The sequence below is a fragment of the Arachis ipaensis genome, chromosome B06, assembly GCF_000816755.2.
Source record: "Arachis ipaensis cultivar K30076 chromosome B06, Araip1.1, whole genome shotgun sequence".
Classification (NCBI taxonomy): Eukaryota; Viridiplantae; Streptophyta; class Magnoliopsida; order Fabales; family Fabaceae; genus Arachis; species Arachis ipaensis.
This window is the reverse complement of record NC_029790.2, coordinates 4,158,134-4,170,530: the sequence shown is the minus strand read 5'-3', so window position 1 is coordinate 4,170,530 and position 12,397 is coordinate 4,158,134. Positions and strand designations below refer to the sequence as shown.

Sequence of the window (12,397 nt, the reverse complement as noted above, 5' to 3'; positions counted from 1 at the left end):
TTAAATTTAAAAAATAAAAAATTATTAAAATAAAAGATTAAAAACCACGAATAATAGTTTATATATATTGGTATTAATTATCTTTATATGATCAATGAAATGTAATTATAATGATTTGTATTTAAACTCAACTTTTTTCGAGACTTTTTCTATTTGAGGTAGTTTGTAAAATAACATAAATTTAGTGTGGAACAGTAAATTTCATGATTTTTTGTTATAAAAAGGGACATTTATAATTTTCAACCTCTTATGAATATTATACAAAAAATCACTCAATGCATTCTATATTTTGAAAAGATTAAATAGCGTGTAGTAAGAAATTGTCTTAAATTTTTTTAAAAAATTTTATTGCTATTTTACGATTTTAATTAATATACTTTTATATATAAACATTGATATTTATCAAATTTGTAAATTTTTTATATGAAAATTGTGAAGCATTTTAGGTAATTGCTTTGTAAAAAAAAGATAATTTAAATAATAATATTTGTTAAAATATATGCTCTTTCCTTTAAAAGTTATCAATTAATTATGTATTATCTATCTTAAATTAGAAGTTACTAAAAACAATTAACTAACTAGTATATCTATATACTAAGTAAATTATTTTTTTTCACAAATATGTAATAATTTTTTTGCGGCTAATTTTTTTATATGAAAATTATTATTGTATTATTCTCAGTTATGGATAAATGATGTGTTTTAATTTAATACGAAAATAATTACAAATCGAAGGATAAATTTTTTAAAGGTCACAAATCAAAAGATAGGTTTTGCATTTTAAATATTTTAATACAAATCGGACCTTCTAATTTGTAATCTCTATATAAAAAAACACACAAAGTTTACATGTTATTAAAAAACATTATTATAAATCCAATCTCCGTTTTAATGGGTTGGGAATTGCTCTTCTGGCTGCTTCTTTGTTTCCCTCTCAACATTGCCTTTTTTGCCTCTTCTTTTTACCAGGTGGGGTTCTTCTTTATTTCTATTTTCTTTCCCAATTCTCTACTTTCTTAGCTTCCATGAATCTGAAAAAATTGTTCTTTTTATGGTGGGGTGTCCAAGGTTTTGATATTATCGGACTTGGAAGATGACTATATGAACCCTTTTGATGCCTCGTCTCGAGTCAATTACTTCGTGGTTCCCGAGTTTATTGGGCAGGGATTACTCTGTGTTCTTTGCCTCCTCACAGGTCATTGGATCATGTTCTTGCTCACACTTCCTCTTGCTTGCTATCACGCCAATCTGTGAGTACATACATGTCTTTACAACCCCAAAATGATTAGTGTGCTGCTTTAGTTATATTAACTGCCTTATATGTTGTTGATTATTTTGTTTCCTAATGTAGATTTTGCCTTACAATGTGCTAATGAGGGAAGTCAAGTTTTCCCTCTTTTATGTGTGTATGGATTGAATGGAGGCATAAGATTTGCATTTGATGATCATTTAAATCAACTTCCAGTTGATGCACTTCCTGGTATAAGGTATGAATTAAAGAAGCAGAATGTTCATACTTGTGGACAGTTGTGAACGATTTCCAAGCTTCTACAGATTCTATTCATTCTCCTTTAAGAACGTCAATTTGTAATGCTTTCTTTCTGTCTGTTATCAATCAGTTCCCTGTGGTCTTAGCTATTTTTCTCATTCCTTGAATTTAGGAAGGCACATGGATTTATAAGGCTTAGAAAAAGTGAATATAAGCTCTGATGAAATAACTAATTTTGTCAGAAATTTTAAAAATTATATTGAAGACAACAATAATATGATACGATAAGTTCTTTTGAGCAAAGAACATAACAAAAAAGAAGTTGCAGCCCTTCTTTATTCAAGAATATAGTCATTGCACAAACTTGTGTATTGTTGCAGCTTAGTTCATGTACCTGTAGACTCCATAGCTTTGTTCAATATTCCTTTTGGTGCATATAATTTAAAGGCATTGGCATCTGTAAATTCAAGATTGTATCGCTGCTTTCTTTGTTCTTTACATCCCTCACTGCAGAAGGACTATGGAATGAGAACAGGGGAAATGCTGTGGTATTATAGCAGAGAAATTGATTATCAACCGGTAGGATTATTCAGGTAGTGAAAAGCCTATCATTTGTCCTTAATACTTTGCTTTAAAATTCAAACTTGATTTGTCATTAGATTTGAGGTAGGTTAGACCTCCTTAACTTTTTGTTAGACATAAAACTATTCACGTGCCTCAACATAAAAGCTTAAGCTGTTGGAGTAGGTGGTTCATAACATGATATTAGAGTTTTAGAATTCGATCCTTGTTTGCTTCACTTAAATAAAAATTAGAGTTTATGTTCCGTCGACATTTGGGCTTTTAGCTGAGAATCTTGTTCAATCCTGGACACCTCAATATCTTGAGTGGAGGATGAAAACCTTCCATGTTGAAACGGGTCCCAGTAATGTCACTGAACAATTTGTTTTAGGGTATTGTAAGTCTCACTCCCTGCTTCAAGAGGTACGTCAACCACCATGCTTGGACCTTCTCTCTGAGGCTAGCCCTCTCAAGATTAAAGATGGAAATCTTGTGGCCAATGCAACCTTAGAGGCGGCACTAAATTTGGCATTGGAGAACATGAGCTTGCAGGAGACACCACAGTAACATTACCGTAGAGAAAAACCAAACAAGCTTTAGGAATTAACTTGTTTTCTTTTTTAAATTGGATGTTGGAACTTTGTTTGTTGATGCTAGAACTCTTCTTGTGAAATATTATCCTCGTGATTTTGTTTGTTGATGTATGAATATATTCTTCTTATTCATCACCAATTTGTAGTGATTTGTATGCCTCTGATCGGATCTGTAGCTATTGCTAGTTATTGTTCCATATTGGCAAATTGAACTTATTCAGTGTTTCTAATCTGCATCAAGGCCTAATAATTTTAAACAAACAAATAATATCGTTTCATTTAGAATCATTCTTATTTTTTGGAATGGAAATGGATCACTAGAATGAATGAAAATGGAGAAATACTAACCTATACAATTAAACTAACTGATGAGTTAGGTTCAGTTATGTATAAGCATATCTAACATTAAAAGAAAATTTAATTGTGGAGGAAGGTGCAATGTCATTGTAGTAGAAACTGTGGAGGATGAATGGATGATGTAGCATGCTAAGAAACACCACAATAAGATCAACAGAGGATAACAGAATAATCCAGCAAGGTTTAATTAACTCTTATATTGAGCAATCCTTTGAGTTAATCCTGAATGAAGTTATGTCAGATCTTTAAGGCTCATAAATTAGTAGTAACAGAGTTGACATGGCTTTTTTCAGAAATCAAGATAAATAAAACAGGTACAAAACAAAAGAGGGGGTCATCTTTCTCTGCTTCCAATAATTGCCTTTTTCCTCTTCAAGCTAAACACTTTCCCTCTCTTGCAAGCATGTCATTGTTAATATATATATATTATCCATATACAAGTGAGAGAGAGTATGAAGCTACTAAATTTGCTAGTTGCTAGGAGAGGCTTTAGTTATTATTCATGAATTCCATTACTTCCAATATGGATAACAAACCTGCAAGAGTACAAACGATATCACAACTCTCATAATTGTTTATTGTTTATAATTATAGAATGAGAAAGAAATGTAATTCTTACTCTTTAAGAAGGCAAAAAAAAATTTTGATGTGCAGCCAAAATGAGTACTTTTAAAAGTATTGTCATTTTCGTAATTATTAAAAGTATAGAGATTAGTTTACAAAACCAAAAAATAGAAAAAACGTTTTGTAATTTTATAAAAATCTCACAATGTAATTTTAGTTATTTTTATCTTTAAATTTTTTGAAATTCAAACATCGCATGGTGCAATTTTATTTTGTATATTTTTTTATTTTTTTAAAAAGAAATCGCAGAATGTATTTTGACTAAGCCAACAAATCGTTTAGTCCAATTTAGGCTTGATTTGGTAAAATTTTTTAAAAAAAGGTGTTTGTCCTTTTAAAAAACACAAGCTCATCATTTTGTATTTGATAAATAAAAAAAGATCATTAACCCCATGATATCGCTTGGTGCAATTTTGCTATTATCTACCAACTACTTGTATAATTATGTAATTATGTTACTCCTCCTATGTTATATAGGTGCATTTTACCTTGTCTATATAGAAATTACTTCTTGTAAGAACTCAATTTTGGTTTGTGAATATTTTTATAGAAAATGATTTTTACATAATACTAAAATTGCCATTGACTATCTCACAATGTTCTATACTTAAGTCACAACTTTAGAAACTCCATCATTTGATTAAAAATATGGCTTACTCTCAAACGAACGAATTTAGAAAGGGTTCCTAACTTATTGAAAATATGGTTCATGTTGGGAGCATAACCTATTTTCAATTGTTCAATTCAAAGGGTTCCTGTTAGGCAAGACAAAAGCAACCATATATGCATTCACTAAAATCTGTTTTGGACATAAAACCAGTTTTGCCGACATGTTTTCAAGCCTAAATTTGCCGAATGATTTAAATTATGAGCAAGATTGGTACCTAACTAAGACAAACATCCATGAGAAATTGATGAATGGATAACAAGCACTTAACTCACAAGTAAAATGATTGCATTCAACTTGAAAATAACCATTCAATTCAACACACATTTAAAAGCAACACCATAATAGTTCAACAGAAAAGAACTATTACTACACTAACAGGAGTTGAGATCATGCACACAGAAATAAGTTAAGAAAAACAAACTATACACGTAATTACATGCTGGTTACTTCCGCTTTGATTGCTTTGCCTTTTTTGAGGATCTTCCACTATCCAGCTTTCTCTGTGCAGCTTCAAATTCCTCTTCAGAGGGCTCAGGCATATCACCTCCACCGTATTTTGAAGCCAGTGATGAGAACAATGAATCAAATCGATCTTTCCTCTGATTTTGACGTTGTGCTATCATTGCATAAAGATCTGTTTCTGGCTTCTTACTAGACCTGCAGGAAGCAACGGATCAGTCCCAAATTGCCATTATAAACAGCAAAAGGAAAACTAAGACTGATGAACCTACTCCGCCCTCCTCTTTAAAGGACTAGTTGGTGGTTTGATTTCAGATACTTTCTTCGCCCATTTTTGGTAGGCTTTTGTGTCCTTTAGTTCTCCTACAAATATTGGAGAAGAGACAATAATCAATTATCAAGAACATCTTGAGAAACCCAAGCAAATGTGTAATGTAACATAATGGAACCCTGTCAAGATTGTTTATGTTAATATGCAGATTCTCAATGCTGAAAAAAAGTGAAATAACTGCATGTTCTCCCATGATGTAATTGATTTGCAATTCAAGTCTAACATTTCAAATATAATCAGTACCTTATCCTACAGACAAAACAAGATCTAGAGCAACTGCCAATAGCTATTGGGGTTAAAAAATCCATATAATAATATTCTCACCAGCAGCAATTGCCTCGTCAAGTATATCCTTGAATCGATGTGAATCAAATTTAGGATCTGAACAAAGCATTGAACAAAAAAGCCTACAGAGGGAAGTAAAGTTATCACATATATCAAACTCAAAGGCTTTCAAAAGATGGTTCATACACATCACAAATTCACAATGTTTTCTTACCTGTCCATATTACCCTTGCACTTCTTGTACAAATCAATTAAGTCATTTTTCTCTGAGTCAGATCCCCTATAGTTAGCTTCAAACTCCTCAATATCAGCTTCAGTTACCTGTGGTTCATATATTAGAAAACCACAAAATTGAAAACAAGTATGGCACCATGCATCATGGAACACAGTATCACGTGTTTAAACAAATACCTTCTTATACATTGTTCTGAAAAACTCACTAAGATTCCGAACAACATCACCAGAAAGGTCCTGAATTTCACAAAAGAATAGACGAGTTATAGATGTCCAAGACATACTTAAAGTATCCTGAAATGCTACTCTTCCATTCTGTTATACACAATTTATTATGAGGGTATTTCTTTCCATTAACAGACCATAACGACTTAATTTGTATGTAGATATAGCTAATTATGAATCTAACATTATTGCTTAATTAATTCATTTGCAGAAGCCAAAATAAATTTCGTGATACTCACAGCATCATCAACACAACCGGTCTGATCATAAAGAGATCGTTTCTCTTCATCCCCAAGAATTGAGATTACTTTTTGCAATTGCTGAAACTTCTCTTTAGCTTCCTATATTAACAAAAGGAATTACAACTGTCTTTTTCTGAAAGTTAATTAAAAAAAAAATTCATATCAGGCAGCCTTTAATAATCACCCCAAGAACCTACACATGCAAACAATGAGTCACCGCCTAACAAAATTGTATATCATCATGAACCAACAAAAGGGAACAAGCAGCTGATGTAGAATCAAGATTGATACACAAAATAACCCAAAAAAATCAATTCAGCATGCCATGGCCATAAGGAATTATAATGCCTGGCTAATTTGTTAACTTTCTTGAAAATCAGCTAAATGTAACGGCCCTTAAATTCACACAGGCACATAATTCCATCCTAGTCACTCAAGGCCCTCATTTCCCTTCTTTTCCCCCATTAAACATTTTGAATCATCTCACTCCTTTCAATCTCTATAAAAATTATCAAGCAAAGTCGGTGGTCCGCACAATATCTTTGCATTCTAATGACATCAGATTACAATATAATACTTATTCATCAGCCCCAAACATGAATACCAAAAAGAATTCACTTAATAGAAAAACACGAAAGAGTACCCCCTAGCAGATTTCGAACTTAATTTCTCCACAGACCTAGAGTGTTCAAATGTTCTGTCATGAATCTTCCCCTGCTCAGAATTTCATGAGACTAAACCTCAACGAAACTCATTGCTAAAATTGAACTCCACAACATTAATAATAGGAAACCTTAATCACGACAAAAAGAGGCTCCATTACACTACTAACAATTGAAGGACGTTTGCTTAATAATGAAATTTGTTCAATTTTAGTTACCTCGTAGAGGGTCTGATGGTTGTTGTTAGGTTCAGAATCGATTTGTTGTTCGTCATCGGGAACCCTAGCTTTGTCCTTCTTCGCCATCAAATCAAATATTAATTAGTAACTAAGATGGGAGATTTCGCAGCAAACTGATTCCAACACTCGCTTCCCTGGGTTTTCTTTCGCGGCTTTGTTTTTCCCTTTCATAATCATAAAAAAATTGAGATTTAAATTAAACGAATAAAAAAAATGAAAAAGGGTTGAAATTGTTCCCGCCATTGGGTTTCAGCTTTTACTCTTTTTCCCGCCGCTATTTCCACGGTCCAAGGGACGAGTAATTACTAATTAGTAACTAACTAATTACTGTTCTAAAAACTTTTCATCAGTTAAAAAGTATAATTAAATCAATTTAACAATGAATCTCATTACAGAGCCAATAGAGTATCTTTATAATGTCTATAATGGGATGCTTATTTGGTCCAATATGAGTTAAAAATAAACATTCAGGATAAAATACTACTAATTTCTCAAACACAATACACTCATACATACTATCCAAAATAATCATTCGAGTACTAGAGATATTAAACATTTGATATTCTATTAAATTGAATATTTCCAACCCTCTATTATACACATTATACCTATGCTCCATTGGCTCCTATACTTCCTCTTTAACAATATGTAAATGCATGGAACAAAGTTCTTAAACTGTAAAAATAATATTTTAATGCTAACAGAATAGAACGAGAGATGGTATTAAGAGGAGTGTTATTTTTTTACTGTCTTTAATTTTTATAAAAAAAATTAATTAAAATAAATATGAAATGTAGTTATTTTTAATTTTTTATTATGTGATATTACGTAATTGGATACATGTATAAAACTACTTTACACTGATAATGCATTAAAATTAAATTCTAAAAAAATTAAAACAAAATCTTCACATTTATAAAATAAAAAAGCTTAATTATTATTATTTTTTTTGACTGAAAATAACACAAAAAAAAAGACCTAAGAGAAAAAGTAGGACTCCTCTCTAATAATAATGTCTAAACTATTAGGGGCAGCAACCACTCCAGGTACACCTGCTTGTTAAAAGCAACCGTCTTAGCCATTAAATCAGTCGCTCTTTTTGCTGTGTGTTGAATGAATACTACCGTAATTGTCCAATTATGCTAGAGCATCTCTTTGATTTTGTCAAGCAGATCAAAGTCAGTCATAATCATGCTGATTGTGTCTCGCGAAACAAGAAGAAATACATCAAGATTATCAGTTTCATATATGATCTCTTTGCACTCGCAATCTCAAGCCATAACAAGCCCTCTCCAAATAGTATGAAACTCACAGCAGAGAACACTAGAAAGAGGTATACTAGTAGAACAATCTTTTATCCAAATTCCCATATTGTCTCTAATAATACACCCAAAGTCAGTTAATTGCTCATTTTCAGAAACGCTTGCATCGCAGTTCACTTTACAGGCATTTATCAGAGGTGGTTCCCAGTTATATTGCAAAGAGGAATGAGTAATATGTTTTTGGATGGTAATGACATTGGAGAAATCTCGAGCAGCATGTTTAGCCAAGTGAACAATTTTCTCCCTACTCCATGGATCATCTTGATAAAAGATGTCATTGTTCCTATCCCTCCAAATCCACCAAAAGGCCGCTGCAAAGAGGAACTCATTTTTTATTGAGATTAGAACGAATCCAAGACACAAAATTCAAACCAGAATCTACAGCGGTCATTCCCAAGTTTAAGCTAATCCAAATCTGACGAGCTTTTTGGCAAGTCCTAAAGCAATAGTTAATATCCTCTAGAGCAAGATAACATCTTTGAAAAAAATCAGAAGTAGCAAAACCTCTTTAAAACCGGTAGCTAACTGTGGAAACTCCGTTGTTGAGGCAAAGCCAGAGCAGACACTTTATCTTCTTCGGTATTCTCAAGCGCCAAAGCCAAAGCCAATTTTCATTATCATTCCAGCCAAATTTCTTCTTCAATAGCCGCTGATACCCGTTTTTAGTCGAATATGTAAGAGTATTTGAATTTGTCCAAAACCAACCTGTTTTATCTCCTGCTTGCTTGATAGGATCAAAGAGCATCAAATCGAGTTTAATTTCTTATGGAATCATTGTGCAAAGAATATCCCACCGTCAATGTCCATGGTGCCAGACATCTTCTAGCTTCAAGAGAGAATTAGAAATTTGCACAAAAGGAACCAAAGGAGCTAGCGTTCCAGATGGTCGCCAAGCATGATACCAAAATGATTGAGACATCTTGCCTATACACCATTCAAAACCATCACGAAGCTTTTCTATCGTCTTATAAATTGCTCGCCTAGTGCTTGAAACATTATTAAAAAAATTCGGTGAAAAGCAAGAACCCAGATAAATATTTTGCCAACATAATCATTACCCAAAGCTTATCTTTATTATGTAGTAATTGCCAAACAAGCTTTTTTAATAAAACAAAATTCACACATTGAGTATCTCTAATTTTCAAGCCTCCATATTTTTTTAGAGTGACAACTTTGCTCAACTTGACTAAGTTTAAGCAACACTCTCCCACTTTTTTTTCCACAATAGTTATCTAAATACAAAATCAATATTTTGACAAATTAAAGTAGAAAAAAGAGTCACTTACATATGGTAAATAGAAAAAAAAAACAATAAATTATTTAATTAAGTAAAGACCGCCTAAAAACTTAATTATTTTTATGTTCTATTTGAATAATAAATCAAATTTAGCTGTTTCCATTTATGTATAATATACACGTGATAGAAATATTATTTTTCTTAAAAAAAACTTAAAGATAAGTGATAACTAAGTATTTATCTTATTTTATTTTATAAATGTTAAGAACCCTAAAACAAATGCTAAAGTTTGATGGTTACGTGACGCAATACAATAATTCCCACTTCCCAGTTACCTATGGGATACGTCACTCTCTTACTGATATAGCTATCAGCCCAAGTGAACTGGGCCTAGCCCAAAAAGGGAAAAAAATCTTCTACCTTTTTCTTCTAACTCGAAGGCCTGACAAAAATTGTCATGGCTAGAGGAAAATATCAAAAGTAAGCTTCTTAGTTTAATTGGACCCACTGCCAGCTGATCCAATCCAATATCACTGCCTAATTTTGAGTACCTTTGTTCACAGTTCACACCCCAAAAAAAAAAAAAAACTAGCTTTGTTTGTGAACTGTGAAGCATGAGGAATTGTCTTTATTGAGAGAGTTATTTGATCAATTTTTGAGTCAGCAAATCTCAGCAGTTAAGGACTTAGGTAGAAGAGAATCCAATTCCCAGTTAGGGTGTTAGTTGGGATAGTAGGTGAAAGGAGATAAAATTACAACATCATTACACCTTATAAAGGAGTATGGAGAGATAACATCATATATGAATTAAGAGAACAACAACAAACTAAATACAACATTAATAAATTCACTTTATAAACTATGAGATCTAACACAAATAATTTTCTGTGTACTATGTTCTGCTTATAGGTAGTAGACTCTCAATCCACGAATATTTGAAAGTTTACAAAGCAAATCTATAAAGTGGTATCTGAAATTGCCGTCCTGCACTTAAATTGTTCTTAAAATTTTAATTGCATCAATTATATTTTTGAAATTGAAAAAATTGCACTATATTAGTCTCTAATCTGTTTTTTGTTAATGATATAGTGTCACCTCATAGTTTGGCCTCGGTCATTGACACGTGACATGCTGATGTGAATGGTTATGCTACATGTCACAATACTATTTTGTCATATGTCAGGTTATATCATGTGTACAATTTTATTTGTCCACGTGTCATCCACTATGTCATCATTATATATGTACCAAATTGGTTCCTTACTTTACATCAAATGACTTATTTTAGTCTTTGAAATTGAATGTCGTGCACCAAATTAGTCATTTAATCAGTTTGTTCTCTTTTTTTTTATAAATTCAAAATTTTTAATATTAAAAAATTCATTATAAAAAATTATATAATAAAAAATAAAATTAAAATTAGTGTATCAAAAAATATTAAGAGTTTTAAATTTACAAAAAAAAAGAGAACAAACTGATAAAATGACTAATTTGGTACGTGATATTTAATTCCAATGACTAAAATGAGTCATTTGATGCAAAGTAAGGGGACCAATTCGGTGCATATGTAATAATGACATAGTGGATGACACTTGGCCAAATAACATTGTGACATGTGGCATAATCTGACACGTGGCAAAATAGTATTGTGACACGTGACATAATCATCCACATTAGCATGCCACATGTTGCTAACCGATACGTCATTATACCGTTACACGTTGCCAAACCATGAGGTAACACGTGTCACCAAAGGTCTATGTTATCAAGCCATGTCAGCGCGTAGTTAATGAAAAACGGATCAGGGACTAATATGGTATAATTTTTCTAATCTCATGAGTAATTGGTACAATTGAAATTTCAGAAACGATTTTGATGCACGACGTCAATCTTAAAGACACCTTAAAGATTTACACAATGTTTACATTTAGTAATCTAGAAAAAAAAGTCTATTTTATTAATAAATTATTAGTGATAGTTTTTAATTAGTGCTGTTAATTTTCTCTAATGATTAACCTTTCAAAGAACAAAACCTGTCCTAAATCAAGCCAATTATGTGAATCAATTTGGACACCATCTCTAGAGTGTATTCTCTTAGTCATTATCATTTTCTTCTTCTTCTTCTTCATGCATATACCTAACCTTTTTACCTTGCCCTCCTTGTAATTATGTAATTCAATCAATACTCCTTTAATAGTTTTGCATAATTAGCATATTTTTCACAGTGCACGGCACCCATTGCCAAACTTCCACAGCGAAAAGAAATGGAAAAAAAAAGGGAACAAATAAATATGATGATGGGAGGGAATTGAAGAGGGAAAAAAGGAATAATTATGCTTTTCCCACTTAGCCAAATAAAAACAAATGAAAGGAGATACACTGATACACACATCTATGATCCATTACACTTTTCATAGCATTCATGCAAAACATGGGCAACAAAATCAAAACATAGTCCCCACCCTAACCTACAAGAGCCTAATCTATGAGATGTGTATTATTATTACCTACCCCTCAATCCCTCATGACTTTTCCCCAATTGAAATAAGTGCAATTTGATAATAAGACTTCACTTTACCCTCACTCACCCCCCACTTCCTTAGTTTGTGTTGTGTGTGTATCTTATTCTTATGTGATCTTCTTTGATTCATTTTGGGGTCTCTAGGAATATTATTGCAAACAAACATGGCAATGTAACTAACACTCTCTTCTTTGTTGTTTCTGCATTTGTCAAATCCTTGTGACAAACAACATCATGAACTTGATAACACTAGTGTTTGTTATTTGTTATGCACATTATATACCCTAGATTCCTTGTCATATTCTTAACATGATAGTACAATGCTACATGTTATGTTTTTTTTTTT

General features: G+C 32.0%; 2 protein-coding genes and 1 long non-coding RNA gene across 3 annotated transcripts; 1 reads left to right on the top strand and 2 right to left on the bottom strand.

Moving 5' to 3' along the window:
* Positions 883 to 2,802, top strand: LOC107645451. The gene is made up of 3 exons (XM_021103758.1): positions 883 to 969; positions 1,196 to 1,250; positions 1,352 to 2,802. The coding sequence occupies exons 1-3, from the start codon at positions 892 to 894 to the stop codon at positions 1,531 to 1,533; spliced, it is 315 nt and encodes a 104-aa protein (XP_020959417.1). The 5' UTR covers positions 883 to 891; the 3' UTR covers positions 1,534 to 2,802.
* LOC110263101 lies at positions 1,064 to 2,128 on the bottom strand. The gene is made up of 2 exons (XR_002348160.1): positions 1,989 to 2,128; positions 1,064 to 1,248 (listed from the first exon to the last, which is right to left on the bottom strand). It is a non-coding gene; the product is annotated as an uncharacterized LOC110263101 (long non-coding RNA).
* On the bottom strand, positions 4,558 to 7,037 carry LOC107646278 (chaperone protein dnaJ 6). Its single transcript, XM_016350472.1, has 7 exons — positions 6,951 to 7,037; positions 6,068 to 6,169; positions 5,781 to 5,840; positions 5,584 to 5,690; positions 5,409 to 5,491; positions 5,026 to 5,116; positions 4,558 to 4,951 (listed from the first exon to the last, which is right to left on the bottom strand). Exons 1-7 carry the CDS (start codon positions 7,035 to 7,037, stop codon positions 4,738 to 4,740), a joined length of 744 nt encoding a protein of 247 aa, XP_016205958.1. The 3' UTR covers positions 4,558 to 4,737.